The sequence below is a fragment of the Vicia villosa genome, linkage group LG4 (genome assembly GCF_029867415.1).
Source record: "Vicia villosa cultivar HV-30 ecotype Madison, WI linkage group LG4, Vvil1.0, whole genome shotgun sequence".
Taxonomy (NCBI): Eukaryota; Viridiplantae; Streptophyta; class Magnoliopsida; order Fabales; family Fabaceae; genus Vicia; species Vicia villosa.
The window spans coordinates 196772521-196787110 of NC_081183.1; the positions used below are offsets into that span (position 1 = coordinate 196772521).

General features: G+C 34.4%; 1 protein-coding gene across 1 annotated transcript; it reads left to right on the forward strand.

Moving 5' to 3' along the window:
- Positions 1 to 1790: 1790 nt before the first annotated feature.
- On the forward strand, positions 1791 to 2550 carry LOC131594230 (E3 ubiquitin-protein ligase ATL23). The gene has a single exon (XM_058866311.1). It carries the CDS (start codon positions 2104 to 2106, stop codon positions 2488 to 2490), a length of 387 nt encoding a protein of 128 aa, XP_058722294.1. The 5' UTR covers positions 1791 to 2103; the 3' UTR covers positions 2491 to 2550.
- The last annotated feature ends 12040 nt before the right edge of the window (positions 2551 to 14590 follow it).

Genomic DNA, 14590 nt, shown 5'->3' on the forward strand with positions numbered 1-14590 from the left:
TATTAATACCGCCAACAACATCCCAACTTGGTGCATATGACCGATTTGGGATAAGGGATAAAAATTAAAATCTAATTCAAATAATTAATTTAAAAAATGCAAAAATAATAAAAGCTCGGTTCAAAGAACTTCAAAAGCCATGTGCAGGAATGTTTTTTTTTTCTTCTCACGTTAACAATCTAAATTTGATTGGAGGTGTGTGTTTTTTCAAAATTAGAGGGGAATGTTTGTTGTTTAGTGAAACCTTAAAAGGAAGTTTTTTTCGATCTTAGGCTCTGTTTGGTAAATCTAGCTGATAGCTGGTAGCTGGTAGCTGGTAGCTTTTAGCTGATAGCTGGTAGCTGATAGTTGATAAGCTAATGTGAGTGTTTGGTAAATTAGCTGTTTCATTAACTGATAGATACAAAATGACATTAATGACATTTTAATTAATGAGGGTAATAATATATTTTAGTTAAAATAATAAGGGTATTAATGGAAGAAAAACTCACAAGCTAAAAGCTACAAGCTCAAAAGCTACTTCAAATAGCTTTTGAAAAAAAAGCTAAAAGCTAGTAAAAAAGCTACAAACTAAAAGCTAAATAGAGTTACCAAACAGAGCTTTTTTATTAATACGAGCTGAAAAGCTAAAAGCTAAAAGCTTTTTTATTAATACAAGCTGAAAAGCTAAAAGCTAAAAGCTAAAAGCTCTTTTTTTTGTCTTACCAAGCAGACTCTTAGGCTCTGTTTGGTAAAACTAGCTGGTAGCTTTTAATTGGTAGCTTTTAGCTTGTAGCTAGTAGCTGATAGCTGGTAAGCTAATGTGAGTGTTTGGTAAATTAGCTGTTTCATTAGTTGATAGATACAAAATGACATTAATAACATTTTAATTAATGAGGGTAATAATATATTTTAGTTAAAATAATAAGGGTATTAATGGAAGAAAAACTCACAAGCTAAAAGCTATAAGCTCAAAAGCTACTTCAATTAGCTTTTAAAAAAAAAGCTAAAAGCTAGTAAAAAAACTACAAACTAAAAGCTAAAATAGAGTTACCAAACAGAACTTTTTTATTAATACAAGCTAAAAAACTAAAAGCTAAATTTTTTTTTTTTGTTTTACCAAACAGACTCTTAATTTTCCCACAAGTTAATAATATATCTATTTTTAAATGAGATCTTACTCGTAAAATGCAACAAATCAATATAGATAAAATATATAGTTTATACATCATTAAAAATAGATAAATAATCAATTTTTCATTAAATAGTAAAATAATAAAAAAACTTTTGAGAAACTTGAAAGATAAAAAAATATAGTTTATAAATCAAATAATAGACATGACATTATTTTTATTGCAAAAATTTGAGAGGGTAAATTTTTTGATACCCATTCATAAATTTAAGTTTTTTTAATAAACAATTTATATCTAGGGTTTCGAGCCTTAGATCTTAAGACTCAAACGTTTCACCGCTAGATCACACATATGCACCTTCCATAAATTTAAGTTGACTGTCGACACTTTTAGTGAAATTGTTTAAAATTTTTAATTTATTTTAATATAAAATAAAAATAATATAATATTATTTGTATTGTTTGATTCAACTAATCATGAGTACCTTAAAATTATTTAAACTTAAAATAATTCAAATTTACAAAATGAAGATTAATTTTGTAAGTAAAATAAAATTAATTTTAAAATTGAATACAAATTACTCCATATTTGTAAGAAGGTATAGCCAAAAGTAATTGGCAGCGCACACAGATAAATACAAAAATTTAAAGAAAACAAACCCAAAGCCCCCAGTTCCAGGCATTGCTTTCATTACCCACACACATCACACCCTCATTTCTCTTTTCCCATACCTTCTTCCTTCTCCACACTCAATTACTAATACTAGTACTCCTCAACCTACCATAACTCTAATTATTATCCTATTCCTATCATCATTCCTCCTTTCAATTTCCAAACTTTCTTGCACGTCTCACTTTAACAACAACAACAACAACAAAATTCTTTCATTCTGATTCCCCAATATGCTCTCTGTCTCCATACAATCTCTTAACCAAACACAACATTAACAACCAACAACAAACGTTAAGCAGAGCCTTCAAAACTGGATTCTATGTTGGATGCAGTTCTTCTTGCGCTATTCTTGCCGTGTCTCGGCATGAGCGCCATCTTCATAGTCTACATCTGTCTTCTCTGGTACGCTACTACTCACCCAACTACCGGAATCATTATCAAACCGGTCACCAACACCGGTCTTTCCCCTTCTGAACTCCAGAAGCTACCTACTATCACCGGTAAAGATCTTGTTGTTGGTCCAGAATGCGCCGTTTGTCTCGACGACATAAGCGAGGAACAATCCGCACGTGTGATTCCAGGTTGTAATCATGCTTTTCATTTGGAATGTGCTGACACGTGGCTTTCCAAACATCCTCTGTGTCCTGTTTGTAGAGCCAAACTCGATCCTAAACTCTTTACCGATTCTTCTCAAAATCCTTGTTAATCAATTCAATTGTTACTATCTTGTTTATTAATTTCAGTGGATCATCATCGATTCGATTAACATGCCTTTATTATTTATTTTTTTAATTTTATGTTTATGTATGGTGTTTTAAGTTGTTTGCAATAGGTAGAAATTAGTACAAGTGTTGGAGTCAGAGGCGTAGTTAGCTACTTAGCTTTCCAGAAATTTCCCAAAGAATATTGTATATTTTTGCCCACAGTTTTTTTATTACTGAATGAAAGAGTGTGTGAAAGCGTGATGTGGCATAAAAGGAAACTTGCTTGCTAGGTAACATTACAGTACTCGGTTACGGAAGACCTGCGCACCATACATTATGGTACTTCTATCACTCGACTTCTAATTCGGGCATGGAAAAAAAACATAACTTACTACTCCCTCCCTCCCTCCTCCGTTTCTTTATAATGGTCACTTTTATGGAAAAAAATTGTTTTTTTTAAGTGTCACATTTTAAAGTTTAAGAAAGTATTTTTGTTATTTTGTCAAAATTACCCCTAATCATTATGATAGAAAGAGAAAAAGTTAAATAAAATATTAAAAAGTTTAGGGTATTAGTGGAAAAAGAATAATGATTACTTAAAAATAACAATAATCATTAGTTGTCTTGATATGTGGAAAAACTTAAAAAGTGACAATTATAAAGGAACGGAGGGAGTATATAATTTATCATTGATGATTCATAACTGATAGCTTATCACTTATAGTTGATGGCTGATAATTTATATTTTTTTTTATTTTTTTATAAGTAAATTTTAGTTATTTAGGTTCATTAAACAAATGATTTATTTGAATTATATACATGTTAGATACACCAATTATTTAATAAATTTAAAAAATTAAATTTTACTTATAAAAAGGAATGGAGGGAGTAGCTGATAAGCTAATTGAATTATTTGATAAAATTAACGGTTCAATAGTTGACAAATTAAAATGATATAAAAAATTTTTAATATATATTATTTTTGTTAGAATTTTATTTTAGATCATACATGTAATTAATTAATGTGTTAGGACCATTATTTAATTAGCCAAATTAAAGTGATCTATTTAATATAGAGTTTATGGCTAAGAATTTAATTGTCATGAAAAATATTGTGTAGATATCAAAAGTCTTGTTTCTATTTTTGTGATGGGTAAAATTGGAATAAGAAACATTGAATAATCATAACCCTGTTCCAATTTTATCCATCACAAAAATAAAAACAAGAGTCTTGTTCATTAAACAAATTAAATTGTGGAGAATGGGACGAGGGAGGCCGAAGAAGACGGTTCCGCCGCCACCAATCTCTGATTTGAAAGATTCACCGGCGAGGAAGACGAACCCTAAGGAAACGGTGGTTCTTCAAGCAAGCTCGAGCTCAAGTCCTACTTCTGTGGTTGAGAAAACCCCCATTGTTTCTCCTTCATCTCAGACGGAGATTCCTTCGACTAATGAAGGTAGGAAGCTTTTGGTGGATGTTCTAAAAGACAACCGTAACCCTGCAAAGGGTAGATCTATGAAATATGTTGCTCCAAAATTGGTAGATGGAAATGTAGAAGTTGAAATTGACGTAGCAGATATTGAATCTGAAATGAATTTCTGGGCATCTGCACTTATACTTTACGTTATAGGTGGTGACCTCAGTATGACTGCTTTGAAGAATTTCATGACCAACACTTGGAGCTTTGTACAATTACCAGACATGTACTACAATGAGGAGGGCTACTTCTTACTGAGATTCAAATCTCTCGATGACAGGGATGATGTACTCATGAAGGGACCTTACACCATAAGGAATATGCCAATTTTAATCAGGGAATGGAACCCAGATTTTAAGCTAAAAGATGATTTCTTGCGCACACTACCCATATGGATTAAACTGCCTCAACTTCCATTATACCTTTGGGGAGAAATGAGCTTAAACAAGATTGGGAGTGCTCTTGGGATCCCCCTTGTGACTGATGAATGTACAACCAACAAATTACGAGTCTCTTATGCTCGGATACTGGTAGAAATGGATATTACAAAGGAGCTCCCTACTGAAATCACGATTCGTGACAAAGATGGGAATAAACTGCAACAAGCTATCGAATATGAATGGAAGCCCTTATATTGTAACAGGTGCCATAAACCAGGGCATAACTGTGAGCAGCAAAAGCCTAAAACAAAGCAATGGAAGCCTAAAGCTAGAACTGAAGATCCACCTAAAATTGTCACACAAGTGGTTGAAGGCACCTCTAAGGAGACTGTGACAAATCTGAAACCTATGGGAAACACTTCTAAGGGGAATGTGGCTCAAACAAATCTGGAACCTGTGGGAGAAAGCTCAGTTTCAAGGGAGGAATCAAGATGGACTGAAGTGAGTAAAAGTAATCGTGATAAAGGTAAGAAGCCTATGACTGAAACTGTGACTGATATTTTAGCTTGTATGAATGGTTTCGATGCATTGCAAGTTTTGAATGACTTGCAATTGCTGAAAGACTCTGGTCAATGCTAGTATCCTGGAACGTGAGGGGGCTCAATAAATCTGCTAAGCTTAGGGAGATTAGCTCCCGTCTCCTAGAGCTTAAGGCACCTATCAATATTTTGATTGAAACTAGGGCTAAACAGGATCAGGCTGGCTCTATTAGAAATAAGATGAACCTTAATGGGCACTTCATTGATAACTACAAGTATCACCCTAATGGTCGTATTTGGGTTCATTGAGATACTGCTCAAATCGATATTCAGGTTAATAAAAGGAGTTCTCAGATGATACATATGACTATTTTTGACAATAAAAAAGCCTTTATGTTTTGGTTGACTGCAATATATGGGATGAACAATTTGGAGCAAAGGAGGACCTTGTGGAAGGACTTAGATGCTCTGAATGTTGTGGGACCTTGGTGCCTAGCTGGTGATTTTAACAATGTTCTAACTTATCAAGACATGATAGGAGGAAAAAATATTGTTGAATCTGTATTCAAAGACTTGGAAGATATGATGAGGAACCATGATCTTTCTGAGATGACCAATAATGGAGAATTTTATACCTGGTCTAACAAACACAGTATAGGAACCATTTATTATCGGATTGACAAGGTTTTGGCTAACCCTGATTGGTTCCAGGCCCACTTAGACTACACTCTTAAAATCCTGCCTCCAAATATTTCTGATCACTCTCTGCTTTTGCTGCAGCATGTAGCGGTAAAAATGTGTCTCGACGCGTTTTCACGCGTTCGAAGTACAACAGAGTCGCCACCGAACTTTATTTATTCCAAGTAGGAAAGGGGAAATATCGATAAAACCCACGGATAAAAAAGAAATGGATAAGATGGTCATCGCAACCAAATTTAGGTTCGGGAGTCGGTTAAGCAAGGGGAAGGTATTAGCACCCCTCACCTCCATCGTACTCGATGGGACCCATTTAGTTATTCTTGTGATCGATTGTTAGCTTATTATCTATTTGCATTTTTTTATTAGGTTGGAAAGAAGAAAGGAACAAAAAAAGGTTTTTTATTATTGTGCTCGCCAAGACATTTGCATCTTGTGCCTACGTATTCCCTAGTGCAATGGGAAAGTCAGAGCAATCGTAGTTCGGGGTATGGAACCACGAAAGTTTGTTGATTGATTTTAGCGAGAGGTACTCGATCGCATTCAAACAATACTTATGCGCACATGGATAAGAGATTGTTTGCATCACTACAAGAATGGATAACTAAATCAAGATTAGAACAAGATTTTGGCCATCATCGCATTCGAGTGGAAAACGTTCGATCTTCACATGTGGAAGTATAATTGCATTTGAATTGAACAAGTGTCTCGTTTATAAAAAAGGCTTTAAAGTTAAAAGGTGTGAATAAATTTGAAGTTTGTTTGTCAAGAGAAATCAAACATTTAAACAAAGGCTTAACGGCCATCGCCTAAATGCTTGAAAGAGAAAATTGTACAAGTACGTACAACCCCCTCGTAAGTGATGAAAAAAAGGATGATTTGATGAGTTGAAATTGTTTTGTGAAAGGCGAGATGAATTAGGTTTGAAAGATCTTTTTTATGGAATTCAAGCGTTCAAACAAAAGCTTAACGGCCATCGCCTAAACGCTTGAAAGAGCATTAGTTAAATCGAACTTTATGAAGTCTTTAACGGAGTCTACGCGCTTAAACAATGGCTTAACGGCCATCGCCTAAACGCTTGAAGAACAACTTGTACAAGTACGTACAAACCCTTCTTTATTATCCATTATTGACTAAAATGATTTGATTAAAAGAAAAGCGTTTTTATAAAAAAAAAAGAGTGAGTTAAATCGATTTTTGAGAAGTCTTTAATGGAGTTTAAACATCCAAACAAAGGCTTAACGGCCATCGCCTAAATGCTTAAAGAACAACTTGTACAAGTACGTACAAACCCTTCTTCATTATCCATTATAGACTAAACTCGATTCGATTATTAAAAGTAATTTTTATTATCATTTTAAAATATTTTGATAAATCCTAAACATACATCTAAAGGACATATATTATTTTTGTCTTTTCTAAGAAAATATTCTAAACAAAAAGAAATTACTTAATTAGTTTATTTAAATTAATAGAAAATATAAAGAGGTGTATCAATGAAAAAAGGGTTTGTAAATGAAAATGAGCTAGGCCTACTAGCAATTATGGCCCAAACACACAAAAATCTAATTAACTTCTAGAAATCTTAATAATTAGAAAAAATAATAAGTAAATAAAAATAATAAAATAGAATAAAAAAATAATTAAAAAAATGAGCAGTAGCGCCCCTCACCTTAAATCTCTCATAAGTTGTTTTTTTTTAATTAAAATTTTAACTAAAAAGAAAACTAATAAAAAAGGTGGAGAAAAAAAATGTGGAGGTAGAACGGCCCCCCACCCCTCAATTTTCTCCCTAATTAGTTTTTTTATATTTTTGAATTAAATGAAAAAAAAGAAAAAATGCTAGCTACAAAAGAGGGATGACATTGACCAAATATACCAATTATCAATTAACATCATTAAATGTAAAAAATAAATTTAATAAAAAAAGAAGAAGAAAAAGGAATAAAATAAAATTAATAATTAAAAAAATAAATAAAAGAAGAAAAAGGAATAAAACAATGCTCTCTCTATTAATTGCCTTTTAATTATTCTAATTGGAAATCAATAAAAATAAATTAAAAGTAATCAATAAAAAAAATCTCTTTGTTTCCAAAACTGTACCCTCTCTTACGAATCTCTCTCTTCCCATCTCATGCGTTTCACACTTCTGTTTCTCAATGCATAGCAACAACAAAACAAATCTTAAACCTTCTCTCGATCTCACGTTCTCTCATCAACCGACAAACATGATAGCACAAATCTGAACCCTTTCCCCAACAGAACCCTAAAGCCCCAATTTCACTAGATTTTGATTCGTGTTACAAGAATGAATTGAACAAGGTAACGGAAAGAAACAGCAAAACGGAAACGAAATCCAGACGCAATGGAGAAAGTAAACGAAAACGAAAGCACAGATTGAAAATAAAACAGGAAAAGATTATTAACCCAGGTATGTTATCTTCGATCTCTGTTCTTCTCTTCTGGAATCTGTGCGGTTGGTGCTGGGTTTGTGGTGGTTGAAGTATGTTATTGCTGTGTGTGTTTTTGGTTGATGAATGGGAGTGCTGCAGTGTGGATGTATTGTGTGATGGGATCGGTTGAGTGAGTTATGAAGGTGAAGTTGTGAGGACTGTTATTGCGTTTTCTGTAGGTGTGAAGGTTTTGGTTAGGATTTTTCTGGGCAGAAGGTTGGGTTATGAGTGGTTGGTTACGTGGTTGAAGATGATTTTGGGTGAGGGTGAGGTTTTGAGAGAGGACTCAGTAGAGGTTAAGGTTTGAAGGTTTGGAGGAAGAGAAGTTTTAGGAGTAAGAGGTTTAGTATCGTATATGGTTTTTCGTGGCTCCCCCTCTGAATCGTTTTCTCCCCCCCCTGTGTTTGTGGAATGTCTGTTTTTATAGATAAAATGCAACTGGTTTTGGGGGGAAAATATGGATGAAATTTGAACATATGTGGTGAACTGAGTAATTTTCTTTATGATGCAGGTTATGTTTTGGACAAATTGGTGTAATTCTTGGCTGGTTTTGAAGCTGACTTTGGACAGACATGTAGCATTGTATTGTGCAGCAGGGATTTTGGAGTGTAGCATTTGTTTTGCAGGAAAGATGATGGTGATAGTGCATAGTCACGTGAAGGCAAGGAGCAAGAATGTTTGTCAATTTTTTTTGTTTTTGTTTAGTATACAAAAAATGTAAATGGACTTTTAATGTGAAATGGGCTTAACCCAAATTCTCACTCTTTTTATTATACATTTTTTGACTAAATGATAAATAAAACTAAGATAAATCTAAACTAAAAAGATAAAAAAAATATAATACTAATTCTAATGAAAAATACAATGAACTAAAATTAAATTAAAATATCAAAAACTAATGAAACAAAACATGTAAAAATGCAAATGAAGGCTATTTTTATTGACTTTAATTAAATGTCAAAATTTTCAAAATATGCCATGATGCGATGCATGAACGATGAATGAAATACGAATTCGACATGACTATAAAAAAGACTAGGTCAAAAATTGGGGTGCGACAGATGCCCCTATTTAAGTTTCTTCTATCGAAGATGTGAAGAGACTTAAATACAAAGTACACAATTTTTGTCCTTCATATGCAAATGGAATGCAATGCATGGACTCCTTTTTGTTATTTCGAATGCAATATGATATGAGACATTCTGAATTCTGTGGGGAATAAAATTTGAAACAAACAATCAACAAAGGTAATCAAGATAAAGCGTGATTGAACTTCGGAAAAAGAATATATGAGATGCCCAAGATAAAACATGAACGAGGCTGTATTAAATGACAATCAAGGTAACACATGATCGGGGCATATCAACGGACAATCAAGGTAAAACATGATTGAGTTTTGAAAAGGGAATACCAGAGACATTCAAGATAAATCATGGATGAGACAACATAGAAGGACAATCAAGGTAAAACATGATCGAGGAACAACAAGATAAAACATGACTGAAGAACACCAAGATAAAACATGACTGAGGATGATCAAGATAAAACATGATTGAAGATCATCAAGATAAAACATGACTGGAGAACATCAAGATAAAACATGATTGACTCAAGTATTAGATGGGAATCAAGATAAAACATGAATGAAGACAACCAAGATAAAGCATGACTGAAGAACATCAAGATAAAACATGATTGAAGCAACGAAGACAATCAAGGTAAAACATGATTGGACTTTGAAAAGGAAATATCAGAGACATTCAAGATAAAACATGACTGAAGAACATCAAGATAAAACATGATTGAAGCAACGAAGACAATCAAGGTAAAACATGATTGGACTTTGAAAAGGAAATATCAGAGACATTCAAGATAAAACATGACTGAAACAACACCAAAGACAATCAAGATAAAACAAGATTGGACTTCGAGAAGAAAACATCAAAGACATTCAAGGTAAAACATGAATGAGACAGAAAATTTGATAAATGCCAAATAAGTTGGACTTAGACCATAGGGTAATATGTTATAAACAACAATACTTGAGACATTTTGCATGAATATGCATGGTATATGAATTTTTCTATGCATGATATATGAATGATCAATGCAATGCAATTGGTTATGACAATTAAGGTAGACTCATTTATGAGGGTAGGTTGGGATTTTGATTCCTCAACACAAGAACATTGCTAACATGGTTTTGTTACATTGGTGATCCTTTTGAGAAGGACTGATAAACTGTTTGGGGATTGCTGAAGAAGATTGCCCCTGATTGACTGGTTGTTATCTGATCGTTGCTTCAGTTCTTTGAAATGAATGTTGGGAACACATGCCCCAGTATAAGTCTTGAACAACAGGATCTTGAAGTAACGTGCCCCTGATAGGATCACCGATCAAGCTTCTCGACCGTTTGAACTTCCTTGAAAGATGAGTACTTGCAAATAAAATGTTCATTCAAAATGGTAATTTTAATGCAACGCTCAAAGCATATTTTGAAATCAAAATCATTTTATTGAAAAGGTGTTATTGATGTAAAGAAAATGAATCAAAAGTCCAAACACAGTTGTCTAGACATTCAAAGTGATGGATAAAGCAAAAGGTATGGTAAATCAAACAATTTGCAAAAATCTTTAGAAGTCAGGTTAACGCAACCTTGTTGTAGTATGATTTCAAAATAAACCTTGCTTCAATTAGGTCTTTTGAAGGTTGTAACGTGGCTTGGTTCATGGTTTTAGAGACAAAGGATATAGGCTCAAAATTTATTTGTACCCACCCCATTCTTCGCGATGAACTTCAATCCTACGCTCAGTTAATTCAAATTACACATTCAGGTTCCAAAAGGCTTTTGGATTGCACCTATTTAAGCGATGATGACTCGTAAGTAAAGGGAATCTTTGTGATGGCAGTCACTTCTTCCTTTTGATAGTCACAGCATTTTATGGTTGTTCAAGGAACTTATTGACTTCTCTTTTTTGCTTTATATCCCTAACTTTTGCCTGAACTGTTTTTATTTGAAATTACAGTCAGCGGGATGCCCCAGTTTTGCCTAAGTCTCCTTCGTAGGTTTTGACTTAGCGGGTTTTTTTTTATCATTGAAATTTTTTTTTTTTTGTTATTGGAAAGATAGTAACTGCCTTGATAATGATTGATGATAACCATCTAGGTCACTTTTGATTGAAACCCTTATTGAAAGGTGTACTTAATGATTCTCTTGAAATTGAATGCACAACCAAATTAACTGAGAACTACCCTGCCCCAGGTTAAAATTGCGGTTTTTTTGTTTAAAAAGAAACTCCAACTTCAAAGGCTCAAAGGGGTTGACAAGGGATTAACTTCCTTATTTCTCCAGTGTTTGGGAATTGAAACAATGCCTGTACATCATCAGCAAAGTCTTACTTGAAAGCATACAATTGAACAACTTGGGTTTTTTTATTTTCATCATCCTCCCTCCAATCTTTGCATAAACAAAAGCTTGATAAAGAAAGTGAACAAGAGATATATTTTTGTTTTTTTAAAGATAAAGCGTAAAGATAAGCACAATGGATGTAAATGAATTGACTCAAATATGTAATGCTCATTTCATTAAAATTAACATTAAAGAACAAACAAAATTCAATGCAGTACACAATACAAAATAAGGAAATTGCAAACAGAAGGAAACAAGGCCTAGTGACTAATCAGTGACAAGGAGGAGCTGTCCTGCCTGAAACACTCGGCTTTAGGAAACAACTTGTCATTCTCAACTTCAGCCACTCTTGTCATGCTCGGGTAAAGGATTGTTGACAACATTGGGATCAGTCTTTGAAAGTGAGCATCTTTGCATTAATCAGCTCTTGTACTCTAGTCTTCAATGCATAACAACCTTCCAAGTCATGTCCTATACCACCTTGATGAAACTCACAGCGAAGATCAGGTCGGAATCCTCTTGGAGGAGGATCTCGAAGCGGAGGTGGAGCCCTAGTCGTTATCAACCCCTTATGAACCATTGCAGGATACAATTCAGTGTACGACATAGGAATAAGATCAAAGCGGGTGTCAGCACGGTTCAAATTCTGATTAGTAGCTTGAGGTCGAGGAGCTTCAACATTCAACATTGAAATTGGACCAGAGTTGTGAGGCCTCTTTTCTTGTTTCCTCAATGTTTTGTTCAGATTCTTGCCTTGCCCCTGATTTCCTTGGCTTTGTTGAGGAGTAGACAGAGAATGTTGACCAGAAAGTTTTGAGAAGGAGGGTTGAGGAAGATCCTTAGGAGACGGGCCATAGACTTCCACTTGAGCAACCACTGGATGATGTGGCCTTTGGGCTATAGGAGCGTGCACTTCTGGTGCAATGATCGGTGGAGAGATTTTTCCTCCTTTCAGCAAGGCTTCCAGAATTCCCATGATATGATTCATCTGGCTCTTCAATTGACTGACTTCCATTCTCAGCAACTCTTGATTTTGTTGAAGTTCTTCCATAGTCTTTGGATACATGCTTCTGGTTCAATGTGTCGAGGAATCAGCTTGACGATGAACAGAACACTCTAGAGATGAAGATGGACAATATGAGTCGACCACTTGAATGTATGAATATGGATGCATGAATTATTTTTGTTATGCAAAGATGTATGCCATGTCATGTCATGTATGGTTTAAATGTAACGGATTTCAGATCATATGGAATATAAACATTCTGATTTCTCAGCACAAAGTGGCACACAATAGGATAGTTCTAAGGTTCTTTCAAACAAGGTTCTAGACACGGTTCTCAGAGTTACAAACTCCTTTTGAAAACTCAGTCATCTAGTAAATAACTTACCACCCAACTGTGTTTTCAAATGAAGCCTATTCTGAGTGTGGTTTTCGCACTTACCCACGGTAATAGTTACGTTACGCGAGTTGGGTGCGAAACCACCATTTCCTAAAAGGTCATGGTTTAAGGGTTTTTCTAAAGGTCCCTAGAGTTAACGATCCAAATTGAAAACGTCATCGCTCAAGTAAATAACTTACTTAACCAAATGACATCTTCTCAAAGGACCTACTCTAGGCGGGGTATTAGTACCTCCCACTTGACACTACGTCAAGCAAGTTTAATACTAACCCACCATCTTATCTTATGTGTTTCTTGAGCTCGGGTGTAGAGCTTTGTCCATAAAGTGCCAATGATCAAAATATTCCAACCATAAAATAAGAAATCAAACAATAAAGGAAATAAATAAGCAAATAAATAAAACTAACAATAATACAAGAAAAATTAAACTAGGGTTGACTCTTTTAGGTTATCCCCAGCAGAGTCGCCACTTTCTGTAGCGGTAAAAATGTGTCTCGACGCGTTTTCACGCGTTCGAAGTACAACAGAGTCGCCACCGAACTTTATTTATTCCAAGTAGGAAAGGGGAAATATCGATAAAACCCACGGATAAAAAAGAAATGGATAAGATGGTCATCGCAACCAAATTTAGGTTCGGGAGTCGGTTAAGCAAGGGGAAGGTATTAGCACCCCTCACCTCCATCGTACTCGATGGGACCCATTTAGTTATTCTTGTGATCGATTGTTAGCTTATTATCTATTTGCATTTTTTTATTAGGTTGGAAAGAAGAAAGGAACAAAAAAAGGTTTTTTATTATTGTGCTCGCCAAGACATTTGCATCTTGTGCCTACGTATTCCCTAGTGCAATGGGAAAGTCAGAGCAATCGTAGTTCGGGGTATGGAACCACGAAAGTTTGTTGATTGATTTTAGCGAGAGGTACTCGATCGCATTCAAACAATACTTATGCGCACATGGATAAGAGATTGTTTGCATCACTACAAGAATGGATAACTAAATCAAGATTAGAACAAGATTTTGGCCATCATCGCATTCGAGTGGAAAACGTTCGATCTTCACATGTGGAAGTATAATTGCATTTGAATTGAACAAGTGTCTCGTTTATAAAAAAGGCTTTAAAGTTAAAAGGTGTGAATAAATTTGAAGTTTGTTTGTCAAGAGAAATCAAACATTTAAACAAAGGCTTAACGGCCATCGCCTAAATGCTTGAAAGAGAAAATTGTACAAGTACGTACAACCCCCTCGTAAGTGATGAAAAAAAGGATGATTTGATGAGTTGAAATTGTTTTGTGAAAGGCGAGATGAATTAGGTTTGAAAGATCTTTTTTATGGAATTCAAGCGTTCAAACAAAAGCTTAACGGCCATCGCCTAAACGCTTGAAAGAGCATTAGTTAAATCGAACTTTATGAAGTCTTTAACGGAGTCTACGCGCTTAAACAATGGCTTAACGGCCATCGCCTAAACGCTTGAAGAACAACTTGTACAAGTACGTACAAACCCTTCTTTATTATCCATTATTGACTAAAATGATTTGATTAAAAGAAAAGCGTTTTTATAAAAAAAAAAGAGTGAGTTAAATCGATTTTTGAGAAGTCTTTAATGGAGTTTAAACATCCAAACAAAGGCTTAACGGCCATCGCCTAAATGCTTAAAGAACAACTTGTACAAGTACGTACAAACCCTTCTTCATTATCCATTATAGACTAAACTCGATTCGATTATTAAAAGTAATTTTTATTATCAT